The sequence below is a fragment of the Petromyzon marinus genome, chromosome 39 (assembly GCF_048934315.1).
Source record: "Petromyzon marinus isolate PM22_M1 ecotype Great Lakes invasive population chromosome 39, UKy_Petmar_22M1.pri1.0, whole genome shotgun sequence".
NCBI classification, from domain to species: Eukaryota; Metazoa; Chordata; class Hyperoartia; order Petromyzontiformes; family Petromyzontidae; genus Petromyzon; species Petromyzon marinus.
This window is the reverse complement of record NC_133705.1, coordinates 10,144,529-10,169,657: the sequence shown is the minus strand read 5'-3', so window position 1 is coordinate 10,169,657 and position 25,129 is coordinate 10,144,529. Positions and strand designations below refer to the sequence as shown.

At 51.3% G+C, this 25,129-nt stretch overlaps 1 protein-coding gene across 3 annotated transcripts; it reads right to left on the bottom strand.

The window, feature by feature from the left end:
• Nucleotides 1–436: 436 nt before the first annotated feature.
• TMEM240 (transmembrane protein 240) lies at nucleotides 437–23,877 on the bottom strand. 3 transcript variants are annotated; one of them, XM_032968090.2, is made up of 4 exons: nucleotides 23,191–23,877; nucleotides 9,555–9,661; nucleotides 4,514–4,710; nucleotides 437–2,483 (listed from the first exon to the last, which is right to left on the bottom strand). In XM_032968090.2, the coding sequence occupies exons 1-4, from the start codon at nucleotides 23,260–23,262 to the stop codon at nucleotides 2,071–2,073; spliced, it is 789 nt and encodes a 262-aa protein (XP_032823981.2). In that variant the 5' UTR covers nucleotides 23,263–23,877; the 3' UTR covers nucleotides 437–2,070. The 3 variants fall into 3 exon arrangements, with proteins under 3 accessions (XP_032823981.2, XP_032823982.2, XP_075929028.1); XM_032968091.2 differs by lacking the exon at nucleotides 23,191–23,877 and adding an exon at nucleotides 22,205–23,121; XM_076072913.1 differs by lacking the exon at nucleotides 23,191–23,877 and having other exon boundaries at nucleotides 9,555–15,148.
• Between the last annotated feature and the right edge of the window lie 1,252 nt (nucleotides 23,878–25,129).

Genomic DNA, 25,129 nt, shown 5'->3' with positions numbered 1-25,129 from the left:
AGATTCATCGCAATATCCATAACCACCGCTACGTCCACCTTCACCACCACCACCACCACCATCGTCGTCATCACCACTGCCAACTGCAACGACACCACCACCAGAGGTACCCACAACTGCATCATCACCACCACAACCTCCCTCCCATCACCAAACTTCCGCCGTTATGATCGCCACCATTTGCTCAACCACTAGCACCTAAATACATCTTCAACACAGGACCACCTCTACCGACGTTAACACACATTACCACCACCTCTTCTACTGTGTCCACAACTCAGAATCAGACTACAGGGACTCCTCTGCTTATGAACATTCGACTTATGAACTTTCAGAGATACGAACAAACCTGTCCGTATGTCCAATTGCCTGTTCGGATCGAGAGTCGTAAGTTCAACCACCGCGCAATAGATGGCGGTGGTGGCATCTACACAACGTGAAGAACCAGTGGCATCTACATCTGCAGAACGTGAAGAGCCAGTGTCATCAACATCTGCAGAACGTGAAGAACCAGTGACATCTACATCTGCAGAACGTGAAGAACCTGTGGCATCAACATCTGCAGAACGTGAAGAACCGGTGACATCTACATCTGCAGAACGTGAAGAGCCGGTGTCATCTACATCTGCAGAACGTGAAGAACCGGTGACATCTACATCTGCAGAATGTGAATAACCGGTGGCATCAATATCTACAGAACATGAAGGACCGGTGGCATCTACATCTGCAGAACGTGAAGAACCAGTGACATCTACATCTGCAGAACGTGAAGAACCAGTCGTATCTACATCTACAGAACGTGAAGAATCGGTGACATCTACATCTGCAGAACGTGAAGAACCAGTGGCATCTACATCTGCAGAACGTGAAGAACCAGTCGTATCTACATCTACAGAACGTGAAGAATCGGTGACATCTACATCTGCAGAACGTGAAGAACCAGTGGCATCGACATCTACAGGAGATTATACAACTTTTAAAGCCATTCCCCGTGTTTAGTGAACACGCCATACAATGTGTTTGGAATCGACAGGAGTAAAGTTGAACTTACGAACAAAGCGACTTACGGACAGACTTCGACAACCTAACTCGTTCGTAAGTAGAGGAGTCTCTCTATCGATTCATACTGGAGCAATCCCATGAGCCTATGAAGCTCGTTTTTTTTCCCACAGACGTCCAGGAGACATGTGTGGAACTGACACCTGCCCCAACCGTAACACAACGCACCACCGCCACCACGACTACTATCAGCGCCATCTCCACCGCAGTGGTCCTGCCACCAGCTCCTCGACCAATCGCCAACAGCTGCCTCCACCTCCGCTAAGCCCACCAACAATCCCCGCAACCCCCCGACTATTGCTAGCGACACCGTTATCTAACCACACAACGCCACCACCACTGCCATATTACCACCACCGTCAACTCATCCACCTCCAACCCCCCCCCCCCCCCCCCTATTCCACCTCTACCTTCTCCAATATCTCAACAATTTCCACCAAATATCTCCTCCTTCATCATTTCCCCTTCCACCACCATCACCACAATTACCAACGTCAGCTCCACCATCTCCTTGACGACCTTCACAATCTGCTACCACCATTAGCATCCCCTCCCCCCCCCCCTCCTCCATCATCACCACCTCCCCTCGCTCCTTCACCACTGCCACCATCACCACCTCCAACATCATCACCTTCACTACCAACACCACCAACTCTATCTCACCCTCAACCTCTTCCACCACCACCACCACGACCATCTTCACTTTTTCCTCCACCACCATGCCCACTACTGCCATAGCCACGACATCCATCGCTGTCACCGCCACCAACAACCACCACGACCTCCACCATTTTCATTACTTTTCCAATCTCCACCGTCACAACCTCTCCATCCAACACCTCCGCTACCTCCTGATCCAACACCACCACCACCTCCCCACCTCGCCGCTCCCCGGCGAGTGCACCTCCTCCTCCTGCTCTTCCTCCTCCTGCTCTTCCTCCTCCTGCTCTTCCTCCTCCTCTTCCTCCTCCTGCTGCTCCTCCTCCTCCTCCTGCTGCTGCGGCGCGTGGCTCAGAGCCGCTTGCCAGTGGCCGCGTGGCCGTTGTGGTGGCAGAGCCGCGGTTTGAAGTGCATCGAGTTCTCGTGGCCAGCGTGGCCCACGTGCTGCTGCTGCTGCTGGGCGTGTGTGTGGCCGTGCCCTAACGCGTTCCCGGCGGGCGACAGCAATCCTCCTCCTCCTCCTCCTCCCACTCCCACTCCTCCCACTCCTCCCATTCCTCCGACTCCGCCTCCTCCTCCCGCCCCGGCGGGCACGAGCAGCCCGGCGCCCGCCGAGTCGTCCTCCTCGTCGTCGTCATCGTCCTCGCGGGGGAACGCGTGGTAGCGGTGCCGCCGGCCACTGCCGCCGCCACCGCCGCCGCTGCCGCCACCCACGGAGCGGCGCTTGGGGGTGAAGCGGCACGAGAGCCATCGCCACGCCTCGGCTACTCACGCGGGGGGGGGGGGGGGGGCAGGGGGGGCAGGGGGGGGGAGGGAAGAGGAGGGAGGGATGGTGGGGGAGGATGGGGGAGGTGGAGGGAGATGGTGGGGGAGGATGGGGGAGGTGGAGGGAGATGGTGGGGGAGGATGGGGGAGGTGGAGAGAGATGGTGGGGGAGGATGGGGGAGGTGGAGAGAGATGGTGGGGGAGGATGGGGGAGGTGGAGAGAGATGGTGGGGGAGGATGGGGGAGGTGGAGGGAGATGGTGGGGGAGGATGGGGGAGGTGGAGAGAGATGGTGGGGGAGGATGGGGGAGGTGGAGAGATGGTGGGGGAGAAGGGAGGAGGGGAGGAGGGACGAGTGGGAGGGATGGTGAAGAGGCGGGGGAGGGGGGGGATCAGGGAGGAGGGGAGAAGAGGGGGAGGATGAAGGGGAGAATAAAGAGATGGACAGCGCCCCCCCCCCCCCCCCCCACCGTGCAGTGTGTAGGATGAGATGAGGGGCACAGCAGCAGCATCAGCAGCAGCAGAGGCGGCGGCGGCATCATCGCCGTGGCCTCTCCCACATTCCTCCACAGACGTCTGCAAATCCGAACGCCGCCGTCTTTGCTCGTCTCTCCTCGTACCGGCGTTACGCGGCGCTGCCACGCCGCCGTTGGCGAAACCGCAACGAGGCGACGCAGTCCGCCGCGACCCGGCATCAACGGCGGGGCACAGACAAACGAGGCCACGAAGCCGGTCACCGCGCAGGGACAGCTGCCACTCGGGGCGCCCTTGCAAGCGTGTTGAGTCTGGGTCGCTCGTGAATCACGCGCGGTGCGTTGCGCTCCGTTCCAACACAAAACGACGGACGGCCTAGTCCATCCGCGAGTCACTCAGTTCATCAGTAAGTCAATTAGTTCAGAATATGCTCCATCGACCCGTCAAATGAACAGCGCATCAATCAGTCAACGAGTTAATTATTCAATCGGTAAATTGGTAAATCCATCTGTGGGACAATTTAGTCAATCACGTGTAGTTCGTTTTGGACACACGTGTAGGGTGCACAACGATAGGAACATTAAAAGCGATGCTGTGATGTTCGAAAGAAATGGAAGGAGCAGGCAGCGCCGGATTATCCTCGTAGCAAAAGTAGCTACACATGTAGTAGCTGCACATGTGTGGTAGCTGCACATGTGTACTAGCTACACATGTGTAGTAGCTGCACACGTGTAGTAGCTACACACGTGTAGTAGCTACACACATGTAGTAGTAGCTACACACATGTAGTAGTAGCTACACATGTAGTAGTAGCTACACATGTAGTAGTAGCTACACATGTAGTAGTAGCTACACGTGTAGCAGCTACACATGCATTAGCTACACATGCATTAGCTACACATGCATTAGCTACATATGCAGTAGCTACGGGCCCCGCACTTTCCAGGGCCCCGCGCTAAATGCTTTCAAGCCAACAATTCCGGTTCAGTGATTCTGCGCTTGCTCTATTACCACAGTACTATACTGCTTTCAACTTTTATGAACGACTGGGTGTTCAAGGTTAGCGATTTGTTGTATTATCTGGCGTATAGCAAATGAAAAAAATACAATTACTTTACTATGCAAGTAAAAAATGTGTGTTTTCCTATTTACGTGTTTTCTTTATATTTATAACATGTGCTAGAGGCCTCGCACTCGCTTAATCCGGCACTGGCAACAGGAAAGAGAGGAAGACCTGCCAGAGAGCAGCTTTGAGGACGGCGACGACGTCTTACACAAGATCGGTGCCAGAAAGATGTGGCCGCGACTCGAGCATATTGGCACGACAAGACACAGAGAGAGAGAGAGAGATTGAACGTGTAAACACAAAAAAAAGACGACAAAATGTGCAGTGGACACCTCGGCCCACGGTGGATCGTGATGACGCCGACGACGCTGATAGCTAGTCGATCGAGCGAAACCACAAAACGACGCATTTCCACCAGGCGGTTCGGCACCCACATCTGTACGGCTCAAATGAAAAAAAAATCCGTTCCGACAAACGAGCCGAGCTGTACCGGCGAGCTGGCGGAGCTGCGCGTCGGTGAGGCGGCGGTCCAGCCACAAGAGGAGCCAGCTGATGCCCAGGCCCAGGGTGAGTCCCAGCAACAGGTCCACCTCCTGTTTACTCAGCGCGGGAGTCACCGCGTACCCGTCGGGGCTGTGCACCTCTGCGCTGTCGCCCGCGTACGGCACCACGTAGTGCACATGGTGCCTGCGTGCACGACACGGAAAGGGCGGGGGGGCGAGAGGTGCCGCGGTGGTCAGATGTTAACTACCTCGCCTGGTGTACAGGAGGTCGTGGGTTCGATCCCGACCCTGACGCCTGCTGCTGTATATTTGGAGTTTGCCGTGTCTCTCTCTCTCTCATCATCATCATCACGGTGGCTAGGAGATGTTAACTACCTCGCCTGGTGTACAGGAGGTCGTGGGTTCGATCCCGACCCTGACGCCTGCTGCTGTATATTTGGAGTTTGCCGTGTCTCTCTCTTTCTCATCATCATCATCATCACGGTGGCTAGGAGATGTTAACTACCTCGCCTGGTGTACAGGAGGTCGTGGGTTCCATCCTGACCCTGACGATGCCTGCTGCTGTATATTTGAAGTCTGCGTGTCTCTCTCTCTCTCTCTCCCCATGGTCGCGTGGATTTTTATCGAGCGTATTTGGCCGCTATACATTCCCGCATGATGATAAGCCATTGAGCTATCATTTGTGATGGCCAGGTTGCTTTTTAAAAAGAGCTACACAGAAACTCAATGGGGCCTTACCTGACAAAAAAAGAGTTTAGTTTTGTTAGTGGGAGGCACTTTCCACACACAAGGACAAATACCACACCTATATATAACCTTGAACTGACTGCTGGGGCAAGAGCTGTCAACCAGCACCAATGCACGTTGAACTTTCTTTCGCACCGCACGTAGCCAACCGTGCTAATCGTAAGGACAACAAACTAAATTTTGATTTAAAGCTTTCGTGACTGCAGGGATTCATATTCTTGGTTCTTTCGGTAAAGTCACCACGTAGAAGGGAAACAATAAAATAATAAAAATAATAAAAATATAAAACAATAACATTATCACGACGTTTCGACTGCAACACAAGCAATCATCATCAGGTGCGAAAATCAAATTTTCTTGCTGTGGTTTTCACACCCTGATGATGATTGCTCGTGTTGCAGTCGAAACGTCGTGAGAATTTGTATTGTTTTATATTTTTCTTATTTTATTGTTTCCCTTCTACGTGGTGACTTTACCGAAAGAACCAAGAATATGACAACAAACTAAACACCAAAATTACTTCTGAAGAAGTTAGCTCCCTCTCCTGCAGCTCACCAACGTCGCGTGACGTCACACCCCGACCCCTCCGCTCACCACCGCCGCGATTCTTTGTCGTTGGCTGTCGACCACCTTCATCGATTCATTCGTTCAATCAGTCGATCGGTCAATCAAACGTTGCGCTGTGTGTGTGTGTGCGTGGCGGGGCCACGCGGGACGGTAGAGCAGAGACCAGCAAGGCCTTCCCTGCTGGCCTAGAGATATGCCCTCACAGTCGGGCATATTTTGCGGAACACACCACGTGGTGCCGCCGTTGACCCTGGCCATTGACCGAGCAACCCAACGTTCCTACCAGCTCCCTCCGCAGGAGAATGTGTTTCCACTAGAAGGTTACGGTCACTGTGACTATGGGGTGGTTACGTCGACTGACAATAGCCTGTAGACCTAGTGTCATGGTGAGGTTATTCGAAGGCGGTTTAATTGTGGGAGGTTCTCACTGATAGGCCGACGTGTAAAACTCACGGCCCGCCACTGCCAGGTAGAGTGATACCCCGGGGGTCGGGATGCGTTGCTGAAGAGTGCGACGACGAATATCGAAACGACGTTAAATCGCAAGCGATTGACAGGGTAGTCGTAGTTGGGTGATGGTGGCGATGGCTGAGAGGCGACGTAAGTGTGTGTGTGTGATGCTGTCAGCGACGTAAGTGTGTGTGTGATGCTGTCAGCGACGTGAGAGTGTGTGTGATGCTGTCAGCGACGTGAGTGTGTGTGTGATGCTGTCAGCGACGTAAGTGTGTGCGTGTGTGATGCTGTCAGCGACGTGAGTGTGTGTGTGATGCAGTCAGCGACGTGAGTGTGTGTGTGTGTGATGCAGTCAGCGACGTAGGCAATAGATAGCTTAGATGATCACTGAGCTACTTTATTTAACCAGGCAATATCTCTTCGAGATTACCACTTTGGTAATGTATTTAACCCAGGGAGTAGCTAATTGAGATGACCACATGACAACGTTTATGTGACCGGGCAATAGCTAATCGAGATACACCGTATTAGCTCATCTATTTAATGCGGAGGCGAGCTGATTGAGACGGACGTGTCGCTGCTATACAGGCTGCTTCAAAAAAAATGTTAATATTTACATGGGACTATCGTTTTTAATGGAAAAATAACGGATACTAATGCACTGCAACATGATAACAGAATGCCATGTTAACAGCTTCAGCAAGTCCAAGAGTCTCCCCCCACTCGTTCGCCAGCGTTGTCAACGCGTGGCCCCGGATCTTCTCCCAGGTGATCTCCAGAGCCCGGAGGCGGCGGCACGTTCCTCGCGGCGTCGTTGAAAATCCTCAGAAGTGTATCGCATTGTCTGTTGAAGCACCCTGCATTTCAAACCAAGCCGGGTCGATCGCTCCGACGAACCAACGCTGAACGAATCAATAGTTGACCAACCCTCGTCGACAATTGTGTCGACAACGGGAGGGGGCATGTCCCGTGCGCCGGGGTGATTAATCGTCTAGCCGCATACATGTTTCTGTTTGTTGTTGTCGGGCCGATGATTTGCGGTCGGTCCACCCTAACTGGGATGACGTGACGAGTTGGGGGGGGGGACGGCGGTGGGTCGGCGGTGGTGGGGGGGGGGGTGTCATGGCATAATTGTTTGGCTATCCGCGCCGTGTAAATCTGAGCGTGCCGACGTCTCGCTGGAGGCGCGCTCGGATTTGCCGGACGGCTTGAGATGATGCCGGTGGGAGTCTCGCCGGGGCCCTGCCGGTTGGGCCACCGCGGATTCCGCCTCCTTCCTTCGACGGCGCCGCACGCCAACTCGCTCGCAGTGGTCACTCGCCGCACAGCGAAAAACCGTCGAGGCAATGTCGGGTCCGGGGGGGGGGGGTGGTGGTGGGGGATCTTTGTCTTTGTTACCCCCTTCCGAGACGAGGGGATGGATTTGTTTTGTCCCCTTTCCCTTATCCGGCCAATTATTCCTCATCTATATGTAAACGAGGCTGCGCTGCACGCGTCAATTTGTGGTTGTGCATCATCAGCTGACGGACGGGAACGGAGGAGGGCGTGCGATTGGTCTCCGGGGAACGACTGTGGACAAAGATAAAAGATCCCCCGCATTGCCTTAGCAGACATTTAGCGACCGTCGCCGCATTTGCCATCACAATGAGAAAGAAATAGGATAAACATCCCCCGTTTAGCCTGTAACAGACTGTTGGGGCAAGTGCTGTGAGTGAGCAGCATCTAATGAAGGCCCGCACGGCGCACTCAGTTGAGGCTGAGTCGACCTAGGGAAGGCCCAGGACCGGTTCAGATATTCTTCACTTATGTAAACCGTGAGCGGGAATCTAACTGCTCACACACCTACTGATATGCGCACAGGGATATATGATCATACACAGACACATATATAATTGCACACATACTGGACACACAATAACATACAGATCACATGTATACTACAGCTTAAATTTCCCACGAAGTGGCAGTGATGCCACCAGAGCACTTGTGCCATGCTAGGTGCATGGCCACGTAAAGTGTGGAAGACTCGATGCTGGAAGGAGGGCATGGGACAGACCCAGGTGCCATGCGTTGTCTGATCGAGATTACTGGCAGATGCACCACCTGTGCTGCCCGCTGGGCCACCTCGCTGTTTTTTATCCACCCGGCGCTCCGCTCGTTGTTGTGAGCATCGCTCCTCCGCCCTCTGTTGTTGTTGGAGGGCGACTGCCTCCAACTGCCCAGTAGCAGCGTCCTTCACGAGTCTCCTCCATAGAGGCCGACCTTAACACCGCTGGTAGCAGTCATCGGCAAATCCACTCAGCTCCACGTCCTCCTGTACCACATCACTCCATCTCTTCTCTAGCTGGTGCCGTGCCCGTTTAGCCCCCTCTACCCAGCCAAACAGAAGCTACTTGTGCATGCGGTGGCTGTGCATGCGGGCTACGTGACCCAGCCAACGCAGCCTTGTCTGCCGGAGGAGCTCACCGATGGGGCTTTGTCCAGATATGTAAAGGATATGTGAGCTCCGCACACAATCCACCCTGGTCAAACCCAGGATGGATCGTAGATAGGGCAGCATGAATGTTTCTAACCGGCGCACGTGTTCCTTTCAAAGGTGCACTTTAAGACCACGTGGTGGCCGAGTTTAGCGACGCATATATATTTACGCGATATAATCCAAAAACAACCGCTATTATGGATAATATTGGTCGCTATAGCCTACTCGTACTGCGTGTTAAACTCCTTCAAAGGGCTCCACGTTTCGCAAACATAGAGAAGGGAGGTAAGGGCATCACTGTGGCCGAGAAGACCTCCGATTAGCGTGGTTGATTGGCTACGTACGGTGCGAAAAAAAGTTCAACATACATACGTGTTTACACGCACAGTATGCATATTGTGTGCGGATGTGTTGTGCGTGTTGTATCTGTGCATGTCTCTATGTGTTGTTGTGTATATGTTGTGTGTATTTTGCATGTTGCTTGTGTTGTATGTTGTATGCAATTGATATGCTGTGTGTGTGTTGTTTGCTGCGCGTTGTATGTAATCTGAATATTGAGTCTGTGCGCTAGTTGTATGTAATTTGTATGTTGTAAGTTGTGTGTATGTTGCATGCTGTGTGCATGTTGTATGTAAAGTGTATGTTTTGCGAGTCTGTGCACTAGTTGTATGTAATTTGTATGTTGCTGTGTGCATGTTGCATGTAACTTGTATGTTGTGTGTATGTTGCATGCTGTGTGCATGTTGTATGTAACTTGTATGTTTTGTGAGTTAGCTGCCCACCTCCCGCACACGCAGTGGCACACGCGGTCCTCCCCGCGGAGGCGAGGCAGGATGTAGTTGTGGAATCGGTCCAGGAAGGCGTTCGTGTCCAGGATGCCCGCCAGAGCCTGCACCGCACGCGACACCACCACCACCGTCGTCATCATCACCGTCATCATCATCATCATCACCACCGTAGTCATCATCACCACCACCGTAGTCATCATCACCGTCATCATCACCACCACCGTCGTCATCATCACCGTCATCATCACCACCACCGTCATCATCACCACCGTCGTCATCATCACCGTCATCATCATCATCACCACCACCACCGTCGTCATCATCACCGTCATCATCATCATCATCACCGTAGTCATCATCATCACCACCACCGTCGTCATCATCACCGTCATCATCACCACGACCGTCATCATCACCACCATCGTCATCACCACCACCACCGTCGTCATCATCATCATCACCACCGTCATCATCACCACCACCGTCATCATCACCACCACCGTAGTCATCATCACCGTCGTCATCATCACCGTCATCATCACCACCACCGTCATCATCATCAACACCACCGTCATCATCATCACTACCGTCGTCATCATCACCGTCATCATCACCACCACCGTCATCATCATCACCACCACCGTCATCATCACCAACACCGTCATCATCACCACCACCGTCATCATCACCACCACCGTCATCATCACCGCCACCGTCATCATCACCACCGCCGTCATCATCACCACTGCCATCATCATCATCACCACCGTCATCACCACCACCGTCATCATCACCACCGTCATCATCACCACCACCACCGTCATCATCACCACCACCGTCATCATCATCACCACTATTATAGAGACCATCATCATTACCGCCCACCACCATCATCACCACCACCACCACCACTAATCATACAGACCACCATTACCACCACCGTCATCACCACCACTACGACCACGAAGACCACCACCACCACCGAGGACCCCCGTGTCGTGTCGGCCCTCGGGTTGTTTGTTCGACCGCACTTCACGGCCACGCCGACGATCCGTGTGGGTCTGTGGACGGCCTGCCCAGCGATCCCCACCGGGACAGCCGCGACTCGCCACCGGCGCTAAGCCGCGGCTTAGCGCGGTCAAACCCGGCGTGGGCACGAGACGGCAAAAAAAACGAGGAATACAAAATTCGATGCAAACTAAAAAAAAATCTATAAAAGGGCGCGTACATGTGCGCGCGTGTTTCTCTGTGTGTGTGTGCGTGTCTGTGTCGGTCCCGGGCCTCTCCTAGGTCGACTCAGCCTCAAATGAGTACCTGGTGCGGTGTAAACATCGTCACTAGGGAGACAAAGGCGGTCGGGCGTGGTGCTGGCCACCCACGCCTTCGTGTACCGTTCCGGCCTTCGTAGGTGCTGCTCGCGAACAGCACTTGCCCCTACAGTCTGTTAAGGCTATATGGGGGATCTTTGTCTTTGTGTGGCGGTGTAGCGGTTAGCGCGCTGCGCTACAAACCTGGCGACCCGGGTTCGATTCCCGCTCACGACCAACACCGGTGACGATTTTCTGAACATGGTCCTCCCCTAGGTAGGCTCAGCCTCAAATGAGTACCTTGTGCGGTGTGTAGTAAACATCGCCACTGGGGAGACAAAGGCGGCTGGTGTGGTGTCGGAGACCCACCCCCTCGTGTGCCGTGCCGGCCTTCACAGGTGCTGCTCGCGAACAGCACTTGCGCCTACAGTCTGTTAAGGCTACACGGGGGATCTTTGTCTTTATGCGTGTGTGTGTAATATTATATTCATACGGCCACGAGAGAACACTGCCCCACGTGCTCGCCATTGCGTCCAGTGAGGTCACAGTAGCGAGTTGGCAACCACTGAGACCCTGGGTGTGATGCTGGGTGATTTAACCGGGTCTCCCGAGTGCAGCGAGTGAGTCGATGATCTCAACCCGATCATCAATGACTAACGACGGAGAACCCCATCGGATCACGTAGAGACACACAGACTTGCACGTAGAGACGCACAGACTTGCACGTAGAGACACACAGACTTGCACGTAGAGACACACAGACTTGCACGTAGAGACGCACAGACTTGCAGGTAGAGACACACAGACGTGCACGTAGAGACACACAGACTTGCAGGTAGAGACACACAGACTTGCACGTAGAGACGCACAGACTTGCACGTAGAGACACACAGACTTGCACGTAGAGACGCACAGACTTGCACGTAGAGACACACAGACTTGCACGTAGAGACACACAGACTTGCACGTAGAGACGCACAGACTTGCACGTAGAGACACACAGAATTGCACGTAGAGACGCACAGACTTGCACGTAGAGACACACAGACTTGCACGTAGAGACGCACAGACTTGCACGTAGAGACACACAGACTTGCACGTAGAGACACACAGACTTGCACGTAGAGACGCACAGACTTGCACGTAGAGACACACAGACGTGCACGTAGAGACACACAGACTTGCACGTAGAGACACAGACTTGCAGGTAGAGGCACACAGACTTGAACGTAGAGACACACAGACGTGCACGTAGAGACACACAGACTTGCACGTAGAGACGCACAGACTTGCACGTAGAGACGCACAGACTTGCATCGAAACTCACATTAGATTCACAGATATACAATTTACATAGGAACCCGCAGCCTCGCATAGAGACGCACAGACTTGCACGTAGAGACGCACAGATGTATATGTCGAGACTCGTAGATTGACGTGGAGACCCACGCGTTCGCATAGACTGTGTTATGATTAAACCAAGTTCTCACGTGCGGTAAATTGATGGTCTCAGTCCGACCCCCCAGTGGCTGAACAACAACGCAACCACACTGCATTTGGTTCTGCACTTAATTAGATTAAATTCCAGCAAACGAGAATTCAAAAGAGTAGTCTGTCTGTCACGCGATAAACGTCTCGCTCCGTGTGGCAGGGCGAGTGGCCTGGCAGAGTGTCAGCCTGTTCTTTGGTTCTTTCGGTAAAGTCACGTAGAATGAGAATAAAATAATAAATTGATAAAATAAAATAACACAATAATATTCTCACGACGTTTCGGCCACAACACAAGCGGCCTTCATCAGCCTGTTTTTAGTGGGAATCTCAGATGTAGCTCTGTGATGTCCTCTTTCCGCAGGGGCCGCGCTCTCACGCGTCAGAAGGGGCCTCGCGGATTCGTCTGCCGAGGGCCAACGCCACTGGCCAGCGCAGTCGGGACGAGATTGAGGGACGGTTTTTTTTTGGTGGGGGTGGGGGAGGGGGAGGATTAAAACAATATATATTTATACGTTTGTGTGTTTTAAATCGATACCGGTGAAAGTTTGTTTTTTGCCGAAACCCGTCTAAAAAAAATGTCAGACTTTCGATATCCGCACTCTTCCGGCACTTCTTCTCGAAGACGCGTGATGCCGCAAGTCGATATGGAGTCGGCAAGACTTTTCGCCACGAGTCGTTAAAGTACTCGAAGTTATACTCCCGTAAGAGAGCCACAGAACAATACTGTACAGGGGAGTGAGCGGGATGATGCTTTTTGGGCAATGGCTCGTGTTCGGAGAGAGATGTTAACTACCTCGTCCGGTTTACCGGAGGTCATGGGCTCGATCCTCACCCTGACGCCTGCTGCTGTATATTTGGAGTTAGCGCGTCTCTCTCTCTCTCTCTCCCCGTGGTTGCGTGGATTTTTCTCCGGATCCTCCGGTTATTCCCCCCCCCCCCCTACACATTTAGAATCAACGTCACGTGTTTAAGAGTATGTGGCTGCCATAAATCTCCACGTGATGATGAGCGCACTTCGCTAAGCCATCACTTGTGGTGGCCTGGTCGCTTCTGAAAACGAGCGATGGATACTCTTTGGTTCTTTCAGTAAAGTCACGTGGGTATAAAATAAAATAAATCACGACGTTTCGTCCGTCATCAGGCGGGACGCTTGTGTTGCGCCCGAAACGTCGTGACTTATTTTATTTTTCTACCCACGTGACTTTACCGGAAGAAAACCAAAGAGTATGGATTCCTGCAGTCACGAAAGCCTCGAATCAAGAAGAGCTACGTAGCTCAGTGGGCCTTACTCTGGTAAAATAAAAATTTGAGTGAAGACCTACCTTTCACACTACCCCTCGCCTAGCCCAACACTTACCCTAATACAACACGAACCCCGAATCAAGTGATGCTAACCATAACCCCCTAGTAATGGCCCTAACTTCAACACCAACTCGCAAGCATCGTCAACGGCATCGGCACCACCACCGGTAACCTCGTTCAGCACAATCATCACCAGAACGGTCAGCACGGATATCAGCATCACCATCACCATCTTCATCCTTGTATTTGACATGTATCTTTGTCTGCTTTATACGTTAGCACAACAGTCACCATGTATCTGTAAGGTAATTGTAATCCTACTGTGGATCAGTCTAAAAAAAATCCGACTCATGCCAACGGGGAATTTATTACGTAACACTAATTTATAATTTGTGCAAAAATTCTCGATTTCACATGACACCGTTGATGTGTTTTTTGTTTCTCCACTTGCTGTATATAATTTGTTTTGATGTTGTCACCTTGGTCACCACCACCACCACCCGGCCCCCACCCCCAGGTCACTCTTGCAAAAGAATCTCCAATCCTGAGCTAGTTAGCTGGCTACGCGCCGAGCGAAAGAAGTTCAACGTATGACACGGAGGAGGCTTGCGCGACCAATATCCATAACAGAGGTTTTTTTGGATCAGATCGCGTAAATGTATAAATGTGTCGTTAAATCCCGCCACCACCCGACACACAGCCAATGGGTGAGGTTTGTCACGTAAACAGAACGTGGCCAATCCCGGTGCGGTGGAGAGTGAACCGACAGCTCTCCAACACACCGGTGTGCTGTACTAGTAACGAATTGGCATGTTCTGTTTACGTGACAAACCTCACGAATGGGCTGTGTGTCGGGTGGTGGCGGGTTTAACGACACATTTATACATTTACGCGATCTAACAAACCCCCCCCCCCCCCCTCTATTATGGATACGTTCAACATACTACACACATAGGAACTTAAATGTGAACATCACGAGTAACAGCACCGGCATCAACTCCTCCTCCACGTTACAAACAACAGCACTGTCACCCACAGTAGCTCCATCACCACGATTATCACCACCACTACCACCCAAGACAAAGACCCCCCAGCTTTCCGCCCCGTGTAGCCTTAACAGAATGTAGGCACAAGTGATGTTAGCGAGTACCTATGAAGGCCAGCATGGAACACGAGACGGTGGGTGGCCATCACCATGTCCGATCGCCTTTGTCTACCCAGTGGCTATTCCTACACACCGCACCAGGTACTCATTTGAGGATGAGTCGACCTAGGTGAGGCCCAGGACCGGTTCAGATAATCGTCACCGGTGTTGGCCGTGAGCAGGGATTGAACCATGGTGGCCGTAATTTGTAGTGCAGCGCGCTTGGCCATGGGTAAAGCGGCACGTTCAGGAGTCACAGCTAATACTGGGAGGAACCTCCTGGTGACACCACCAGCCCACAGGGGATTATTGTGTCCGTCCGTCCGTCGTGCATCCAAAAATGGGAGGGGTGGGGCTGGGAGGGGCTGGGTGGGGAGGGGCTGGGTGGGGAGGGGAGGGTGGGCAGGGGCTGAGTGGGAGGGGTGGGGCTGGGTGGGGAGGAGCTGGTCACCCCGTGGTGCCCTTATAAAACTCAACGTTTCACCTACTCACGCCGGCTTGTGCCCGCCCTCACAGTCGGGCACATTTGCGGAATACACCACGTGGTGCCACCGTTGACCCTGGCCATTGACCGAATAACCCAACGTTCCTACCAGCTCCCTCCGCAGGAATGTGTTTCCCTGTTCACCTCGGAGTGTGACGAAGATGTCCTCTGGCCCCTACTCTATTTCACACGTTTTGACTGCAGAGTTCGAAAAGGCTACCCGCTGTTGTGCCAGCGGAGTTTCCGTCCGGTACAGATCCAATGCGAGGCCGATCGATGCCCAGGTGCCGCCAACGATTGGTAAACCTTGTTGTATGTATGCCGATGACCTGATGAATATTGGTCATACGCTTTGATTCTTTCGGTAAAGTCACGTAGGTAAAAATAAAAAAAATAAAGTTAATCAAATCACGACGTTTCGGAGGCAACACAAGCTTCCGTCATCAGGTGTAACTAGCACCCCACCCTGCATCCGTCCTCTGTTGGCTCCTCCCTCCCCCCCCCCCCCCTCCTCTTACCCGATATAATAATCTCTTATTACAAATAGCTCTCTTAACAGTAATTTTGCTGTGCTAGTTATACCTAATCACGGAAGCTTGTGTTGCCTCCGAAACGTCGTGATTTGATTGACTTATTTTTTTATTTTCACCTACGTGACTTTACCGAAAGAACCAAAGAGTATGGATCATTGCAGTCACGAAAACTTCAAATCTAGAAATATTGGTCACTCAATGAGTTGGAGACTCCGCTACTGTACCTGGAGTGTGCCACTACGTCATTGTTCGTCAAAGCTACTGTACCTGGAGTGTGCCACTACGTCATTGTTCGTTATCCGCTACTGAACCTGGAGTGTGCCACTACGTCATTGTTCGTCATCGCTACAGTACCTGGAGTGTGCCACTACGTCATTGTTCGTCATCCGCTACTGGACCTTGAGTGTGCCACTACGTCATTGTTCGTCATCGCAAGGCCCAGCGGGCCACTGGCGGCCCCCTGGTGGCCTTTCGTGCGGCGCCTGACGTGTGGGCCTCCCCGGCAATACACAACGAGTGACAACACCAGCTCCATCATCATCGTGCTGCTGTCAAACCCAACAACGGTTTCAAATAATGTTGTGGCAGGCCACGCACACTGACGATGTCTTGTCGGCGAAAGTGGCCTCACTCTGAAAACAAAGCACCTGTATGGGTGTCTTGTGTCGACAAATGCACCACCCCCTTAACCTTCCATGAATAACTGGGATCATTTTGGAAAGAGTGAAGGAGTTCCCCTATCTGAGCAGCGTGCTAATGATCGGTTCGAATGTAGCAGTGCAAGCTACAACCTCAGTTCAGCGGAGTTAACTGTTCATAAGTCGTGCAGCGATGTGTAATGTGTCTGGCCAGTCGCTCCATGCGGAGCTCTGGGTCATCTCAGCCACAGTCACGCCCTATCTCATCTACGATTGCGAAGTGTGGACCCCATTTACGGAAACACACAAGGTTCGCCTGCATGCAATCCACCGTGGGTTTAACCGGCCTGCATTGTGTAAAGCGCTTACAGATCCTTCAGAAATCTCTACGCAGACCCATCAGTGAGCTCTCCTAGAGGAGGCTACGTCAGCTGGGTCATGTAGCCCTAGTGCCGGATGAATCTAGTGCGGGGGCTGTAGTATATGTTGTAAAGGGGTCCTAAAAACATATTAAAACACAATTTTGTTAACTTGGATGATAAGGTAATTGTATTTTTTCATTTGCTATACAGCCAGATAATACGACAAATCGCTAACCTTAAACAGCCAGTCGTTCATAAAAGTTGAAGGTGGTATAGTACTATAGTAATAGAGCAAGTGCAGAATCACTGAGCCGGAATTGATAGCTTGAAAGCATTTAGCGCGGGGCCCTTGAAATTGCGGGGCCCGTAGCTACATATGTAGCTACTTTCGCTACTAGAATAATCTGGCACTGCGTGTCCAGTCTCCGCATGACCATGCAGCTTCTGTTAAGCCAGATAGAGTGGAGCTAAACAAGCACAGCACGGCCCGGGCATAAGGTGAGATGGTGTGGTGGAGGATGACTTGGGGGTTGAGTGGACTCGCCAACAATTGGTACTCGTGGTATCAAAATAGATACGCGGACAATACATTTCCACCAGATATGTCTCCCCATGTATAAAGTAAAAGTTTGTTTTCCATAACACAACGGCCCCACGGACTTCTGGGAGTGCACAATTTCAGCAGCATTGATTTAGTACAAAGCAAGCTCTGGACTGGATTCCACAACCGTGTCTCATCAGCAGCGTAAGGCTTTCGTGAATCAATCGCCAAGCACCTTCGCCTATTACGTCTGGCACTTCACCAGCTTCGGGATCAACGCAGAACGATGTAAAAAATTCTCAAAATAATCATTAGCGTTCGTTCATTTCTCATTCCGCTTGTCCTAGCGAGGGTCGCGGCGGCGGCAGCGTGTTGAGTAGTGGCGGTCCACACCTCCCTTTGCCTGGCGACAGACTCCAGCACTACTACACTACACTATACACTACACTATACACTACACTATACACTACACTATACACTACTATACACTACTACACTATACACTACTATACACTACACTATACACTACACTATACACTACACTATACATTACTACACTATACACTACTACACTATACACTACTATACACTACACTATACACTACCATATACTACTACACTATACACTATTATACACTACACTATACACTACACGATACACTACTATACACTACACTATACACTACACGACACACTACTATACACTACACTATACACTACAATATATACTACTATACACTACTACACTATACACTACTACACTATATACTACTATACACTACACTATACACTACTATACACTACTACACTATACACTACTATACACTACACTATACACTACACGATACACTACTATACACTACACTATACACTACACTATACACTACTATACACTACTACACTATACACTACTACACTATATACTACTATACACTACACTATACACTACTACACTAACACTGCACCAGCGTGTTGAGTAGTGGCGGTCCACACTTCCCTCTCCCTGGCGACAGACTCCAGCACTACTATACACTACACTATACAATACACTATACACTACACTATACACTACTACACTATACACTACTACACTATACACTACTACACTATACACTACTACACTATACACTACTACACTATACACTACTACACTACACTATACACTACACTACTACACTATACACTACACTATACACTACTACACTATACACTACCATACACTACACCATACACTACACTATACATCACCATACACTACACTATACACTACTACACTATACACTACTATACACTACACTATACACTACACTATACACTACTATACACTACACGATACACTACTATACACTATGCACTACTATACACTACCCTATACATTACCATACCATACACTATGCACTACTATACACTACACATTACCATACCCTACACTATACACTACTATGCACTCCATAATAGTTTTTTGGGATGAGATCGCGTAAATATATAAATGTGTCATTAAAACCCGCCACCACCCGACACAGCCAACTAGTAAGGGTTGTCACGTAAACAGAACGTGGCCAATTCGACACTAGTACAGCACTAGTGTATACTGTAGCAGTGTAGTGTATAGTATAGTAGTGTATAATCGTGTAGTGTATAGTGTAGTGTACAGTAGTGTAGTGTATAGTGTAGTGTATAGCAGTGTATAGTGTAATAGTGTAGTGTATAGTGTAGTGTATAGTATAGTAGTGTATAATCGTGTAGTGTATAGTGTAGTGTACAGTAGTGTAGTGTATAGTGTAGTGTATTGTAGTGTATAGTGTAATAGTGTAGTGTATAGTATAGTGTACAGTAGTGTAGTGTATAGTGTAGTGTATAGCAGTGTATAGTGTAATAGTGTAGTGTATAGTGTAGTGTACTAGTACATCACTAACCGGTGTGCTGGAGAGCCAAGCCACAACGTTTACAATCTGAATACGACGTTTCGCCAGTAATTGCAACCAGCTTCATCAGGCGACAGCCAGATTTGTGGAGAAGTCTTACTGTCTCGTTCCTTAATATAGAGGCGTAGATGCGGCGACCACGCTTCTGCGCTCTTGCGCGAAGTCAGTCAGTGACCACAAGTTACTAACACAAGTTACTGACTGGTGAATGGAGATTGCTATATGCCAGTGCGTGTGCGTGGTGTTTGGCCACCCACCCTCTCGCGCGCCGTGCCGATCTTCAAACGTGCTACACCGCGAACAGCACTTGCCCCAGCAGTCTGTTAAGGCTATACGGGGGATCTTTGTCTTTGTACGCCTGCAGCACTTATCGCGAGGCTCTACGAGACCATGCGACCCGAGTTCGATTTCCGATCGCGGCGAATAACAGTGGCGAATATTTGAAACGGTCCTGTGCCTCCCCTAGGTCGACTCAGCCTTAAATGAGTACCTGGTGCGGTGTATAAATCACCACTGGGGAGACAAAGGCGGCCGGGCGTGGTGCTTGTCAACCACGCCCTCGTGTGCCGTGCCGGCCTTCACAGGTGCTACTCGCTAACAGCACTTGCCCCAACAGTCTGTTACAGGCTGTACGGGGGATCTTTGTCTTTGTACTGCACTCGCATGCCCAGCCAACCGCGTTCGATTCCTACCCACGGTTATCCTCAGTCGTCCAGTCCAATCCGAATGTATCCGGTCGCCCCCTAGGTCGCCTGAGCCTTCAATAAGTACCTGGGGGGTCACTGTGCGCAATAACATTAGAGTACTAATAACATTAGAGTACTAATAACATTACAGTACTATGGAGACAAAGGCGGCCGGGGGGGGGGGAGGGGTGCTTGCTGGACACAGCAGCCCTCATGTGCAGTGACTTTGCTGCCCTTAATAGGAGCTCGCTAACAACGGTTACCCCAGCACGGTCCTGCATGGCCTATACGGGTTAGGGGGGAATCTCGCTCTGTATGCGCGCGCATACCCCGCTACCTGTGCGTGCCCTTGTGTGAGTGTCCTTGAGTGAGGAAGGCGGGGAGGAGCGGTGGCACAACGGTTAGTGCCGCTGCGGCCACCAACGCCGGTGAACCGGTCCTGGGTCTCCCCTAGGTCGACTCAGCCTCAACTGAGCACCTGGTGCGGTGCGTAAAAACATCGCTACTGGGGAGACAAAGGCGGCCGGACGTGGTGCTGGCCACCCACCCCCTCGTGTGCCGTGCGGGCATTCATGGGTGCTGCTACTCGCTAACAGCACTTGCCCCAACAGTCTGTTAAGGCTATACGGGGTGGGATCTTTGTCTTTGTGTCCATGAGTGTGGAGGGGGGTGGAGGAGCGGTGGTACAGCGGTTAGCGCGCTACGCTACGAACCGGGCGGTCCGAGTTCGATTCCCACTCGCGGCCACCAACACCAGTGACGACTCAGCCTCAAAATGAGTACCTGGTGCGGTGTGAAAACATCGCCACTCGGGAGACAAAGGTGGCCGGGCCTGGGTGCTGGCAACCCACCCCCTCGTGTGCCGTGCCGACCTTCAATAGGTGCTACTCGCTAACAGCACTTGCCCAAACAGTCTGTTGAAGGCTATACGGGGATTTTTTGTATGCATGGTACGTGTGCAAACACGTCTGTTGTATGTGTCCAGGCATGCATGTTAACGTGTGTGCCTGTAATTTACATGTGTGCCCATATGTGCTGCTTCGAACCCGTTAGATTCCAGCTCACGACCAATCACAGTGGCGAATATTTGAACCGGTCCTGGACCTCCCCAAGGTCGACTCAGCCCTAAGCACTGGGAAGACAAAGGCGGCCGGCCGGTCGTGGTACTGACCAACCCAGGCCGCCCTCGCGTGCCGTGCCGGCCTTCATAGGTGCTCGCTAATATAACTTGACCCAGTCAGTTGAAGGCTATTCGGGGGACCTTTGTCTGTGTACATACACTACGTGTTGGCGCATGTATTCCTTTATAGAGTTACATGCAGTGTACATCAATGCGGTGTTCGTGCACGCATTTTGGTCTGTGTGTGCCTATCAATGTGTCCACGTATTCCGCGACCGTGTACGTGTGTGCGTCTGTGTGTCTACGTTTCCACGTGCGTCCATGCATGTCGATGTTCGTGCATGTGTGTCCATACGCCAATGTCTATGTTTCTACGTCTGGCTAAGTGCTGCCGTGTGCGAAACGCGTGTCTGTATATTGATGCTCGTTTACCTGTACAATATTGGTGCGTGCATGTACACACGTACGTACGCATACGCATGTCTGTGTTTATACATTTACACGTGTATATATGCGTATGCATTTCTAAATATGTCGATGTGTACAGTATATACATCTCTACGTGTCTGTATACGTCTCGACAGTAAATACATTTCATATGCGTGTCTACATTTCGATGTGTCTACGTGTATACTGATTTGTTTGCCCATATACGCACGCATATCTACGTGTCTGTATATGCCTACGTGTGTACACATTCCAATGTGTATATGCGTGTGTGTGTATGTCTGTGTGCACACGCATATCTACGTGTCTGTATATGCCTACGTGTGTACACATTCCAATGTGTATATACGTGTGTGTGTATGTCTGTGTGCACACGCATATCTACGTGTCTGTATATGCCTACGTGTGTACACATTCCAATGTGTATATGCATGTGTGTGTGTATATGTCTGTTCTGCACACGCATAAATATACGTGCTTGTATATGCCTACGTGTGTGTACACAATGTGTATATGCATGTGTGCCTGTGTGCACACGCATATCTACGTGTCTGTATATGCCTACGTGTGTACACATCCCAATGTGTGTGTGTGTGTGTACACGCCTATCCACGCGGCTTGTCTTGCGTGCAAGCGTCGTGCGTGTGCGTCGTGCGATTCTCACCAACACCACCGACGTGCCGAGCAGCATGAAAATCATCGTAACGGGAGCGAGATTCGGCATCCGTGATTGGGACGACGCTGGCGCTTACAGTGGAGGAAGGGGGGTGGGTGGTGATGGGGGAGGGAGAAGGGGGGGGGGGGATGGCGAGGTGATGTTGTGATGGGGGCCGATGGGATGACAGGGAGGGGGGAAGGTGATGGGGGGGGGGGGGAGGTGAGCTGATGTAGCTGGATGAGGAAAGCTGTATGGTGGTGGGTTCGGGAAGAGGATGACTTAAACGGGTAGGGGTATGGATCACGGTCTTGTTACTCCTACAGCAGCAGACTCCGCTCTTTGACGCATCCTCTACCAATTCTTCCGCCACCGCTCCTCGCCTTTCTTAATCCTCCTCGCCTTTTAGTTCCTCTCTCTCTCTCTCTTACAAAACGGGGCCTCTGGCGTTCCAATCAGGAAATCCCGAGAGTCGGTTTCCACTTGGTTCGGGATCAGCTCCGCGCGGAACAGCCGAAAGGGTCCTTATTATTATTCCAAGGAGAACTTGGCGGTCGCCGATTTTTGCACATTGTGCTTTTCCCCTCTCTCTCACTCTCGAAGCCGGCACTAACTATCGAAGACTGACGCCAAGAATGAGTAACACCACCACCACCACCACCGCCGCCGCCGCCACTGCTGCAATCGCCCTCGTGCTGCCGTTATACGTCATCTATCCCGCCGTCTTCGTCGCCCCCATCGAGAATAAGTCGACCGCTTTTCATCGCCAGCCAAAATAAACGACGTTCGATTTCAGCACCACGGACAGCGGCCGCTGCAGCCGTCTCCATTAGGCGCTCTCCCCTCGGCCAGAGAGAGCGCGCGGCTCCCTCTCGCCCTCTCTCCGGGTGAAACACCGAGAGTCCCCAACCCCCCCACCTCTCCTGCCTCCCCCCTCCGCCTCTCTCTCTCTCCCCGCCTCACGCTCTCAGCTCCCCGCGTTTCCCTCCCCTCACCACGGCGGTGTAACGAAGTCTCTCCCCCGGTTTTCTCGTCCTCGTCGCGTACCTCTGCCTTTCTCCTCCCATCTCCTTACGGCATTGAGGCGCCTCTCGCTCGCTCTCTGCGCTCTCTGCACTCTCTCTGCGCGCTCCTCCACCCCTTTCTCCGCTCTCCCTCTCCTCTCTCTTTGCGCTCTCTCCGCTCTCTCCGCTCTCTCTCTGCTCTCACCGGAGCTGTCTCGTCCCCTCGTTCACGCCGCCGTAACCGCCCACCAAGAATACACCGGTTTAATTAAGGCTGCCGAATTTGCGTTGCATTTTGCAGTCCTCTTTCACGCCTCGCGAAAAAAAAAATGCTACATTAATAAACGTTACGTGTTCGTTCATATAATATGTACTGAGCGTATCGTATTAATAATACAATGCTGCTGTAACGAACGCTAAAAGATCCCCGCCGTCTACTCGGGAGTGGAACTGCTCACCGACACGCGATATCGCCGGCAGACAAAAAAAACACACTCGATACCCGCACAGACTCCTAAACGCACATGACCTCGAAACCGCAATTGTGCTCGGACACAGTACTGCAGTAGATACTGCATTAACACGAACGCACGTGCCGTATACAATTGCCGCTTGCAACATCGAGGGGGGGGGGCATCCAGAACTAACGAGCGATGCATGCCTGTGCGGCTGTGCACCGCGACACTGCACTGATGTCACACGTTTGGCTTTCGCTACGCCGCAACGTGCACATCAATTGGTTGGGGATGACGGTGGAGAGGGGGGGGATGATGGTGGTGATGGTGGTGCCGAGGTGAGGTGAAGGTGGGGGGGGACGTGGGGTTAGGAATGGGATTGGGGGAGCGTGGGAGTGGGAATGGTGCGGGCGGCATGGAGATGGTAATGTTTAAGATTGTGGTGAACGCAATAAGCTAATGTAGGAACCTCCGTTATATATATAATAAACAAAACAGCTCCCATCTTGTATACAAATAAATAATCAGTATACGATGCCAATTATATACCCAGTAGAGACTCGTTGAGTCTGAGGACCTTTCAGTAACTGGGGGTGGTTGGCGTTCACTTTCTCCACTTATGACTTGTGAAAGAAATCGTACCACCGTTCCGTTTCTCCGTGTAAAAAAAGGTGTTAGTCAATCGCCCCTAATGCCCCTCCTAGACTTATATTCAACCAGCGGTGTTTATTTAAACAAGCCCTCCAGACTGGTTTCAACTTGCAGGGTGTTATCAGCAGTCAGAGTTTGCTGAAGCTGACGTTACTGGTAAGAGCACTATTTATAAAGCACGGGGGGGTTCCTGTCAGCGTAAAACAAACTAACATTTCGCAATATATACGAAACAAAAAAAACTCATTTACTTTAGTGCTGCATTCTGGGACATTAAAATACATAAATTGACTTGTCACGTGCAAGGAAATTATAGCACCAAGAGAAAACCCACACATGCGAGGGGATGTTATTCAAATCTCTGCACCGATCGATTCAATCCACAGACAAACACAAGTGTGCGGGTTGGACCCACTGATGTCCTGCCATGTCCTGGCCAACGCGTGGAGCTGTACCTACAACACCTGGCACACCCTAGTGGTGGCGAGATGTTAAATACCTCTTCCTGGTATACAGAAGGATCGTGGGTTCGATCCCGCCTGTTGTATATTTGGAGTTGGCGTGTTCTCCCTATGGTCGCGTGGATTTTTTCTCCGGCTCCTACGGTTTTTCGCTCCACATTTAGAATCAATATCGCGCGTTTAAGAGTATTAGCTTGCCGTACATTTCCACGTGATGATAAACCACTTCATAATAATTCATAAACCACTTCGTTGAGCTATCATTTGTGGCCAGGTCGCTTTTGAAAAATAGCTCTATAGCTCAGTGGGCCTTACCTGGTAAAATGAAAATAGTTTAGTTTCTCATATAGCACTAAGCTCAAC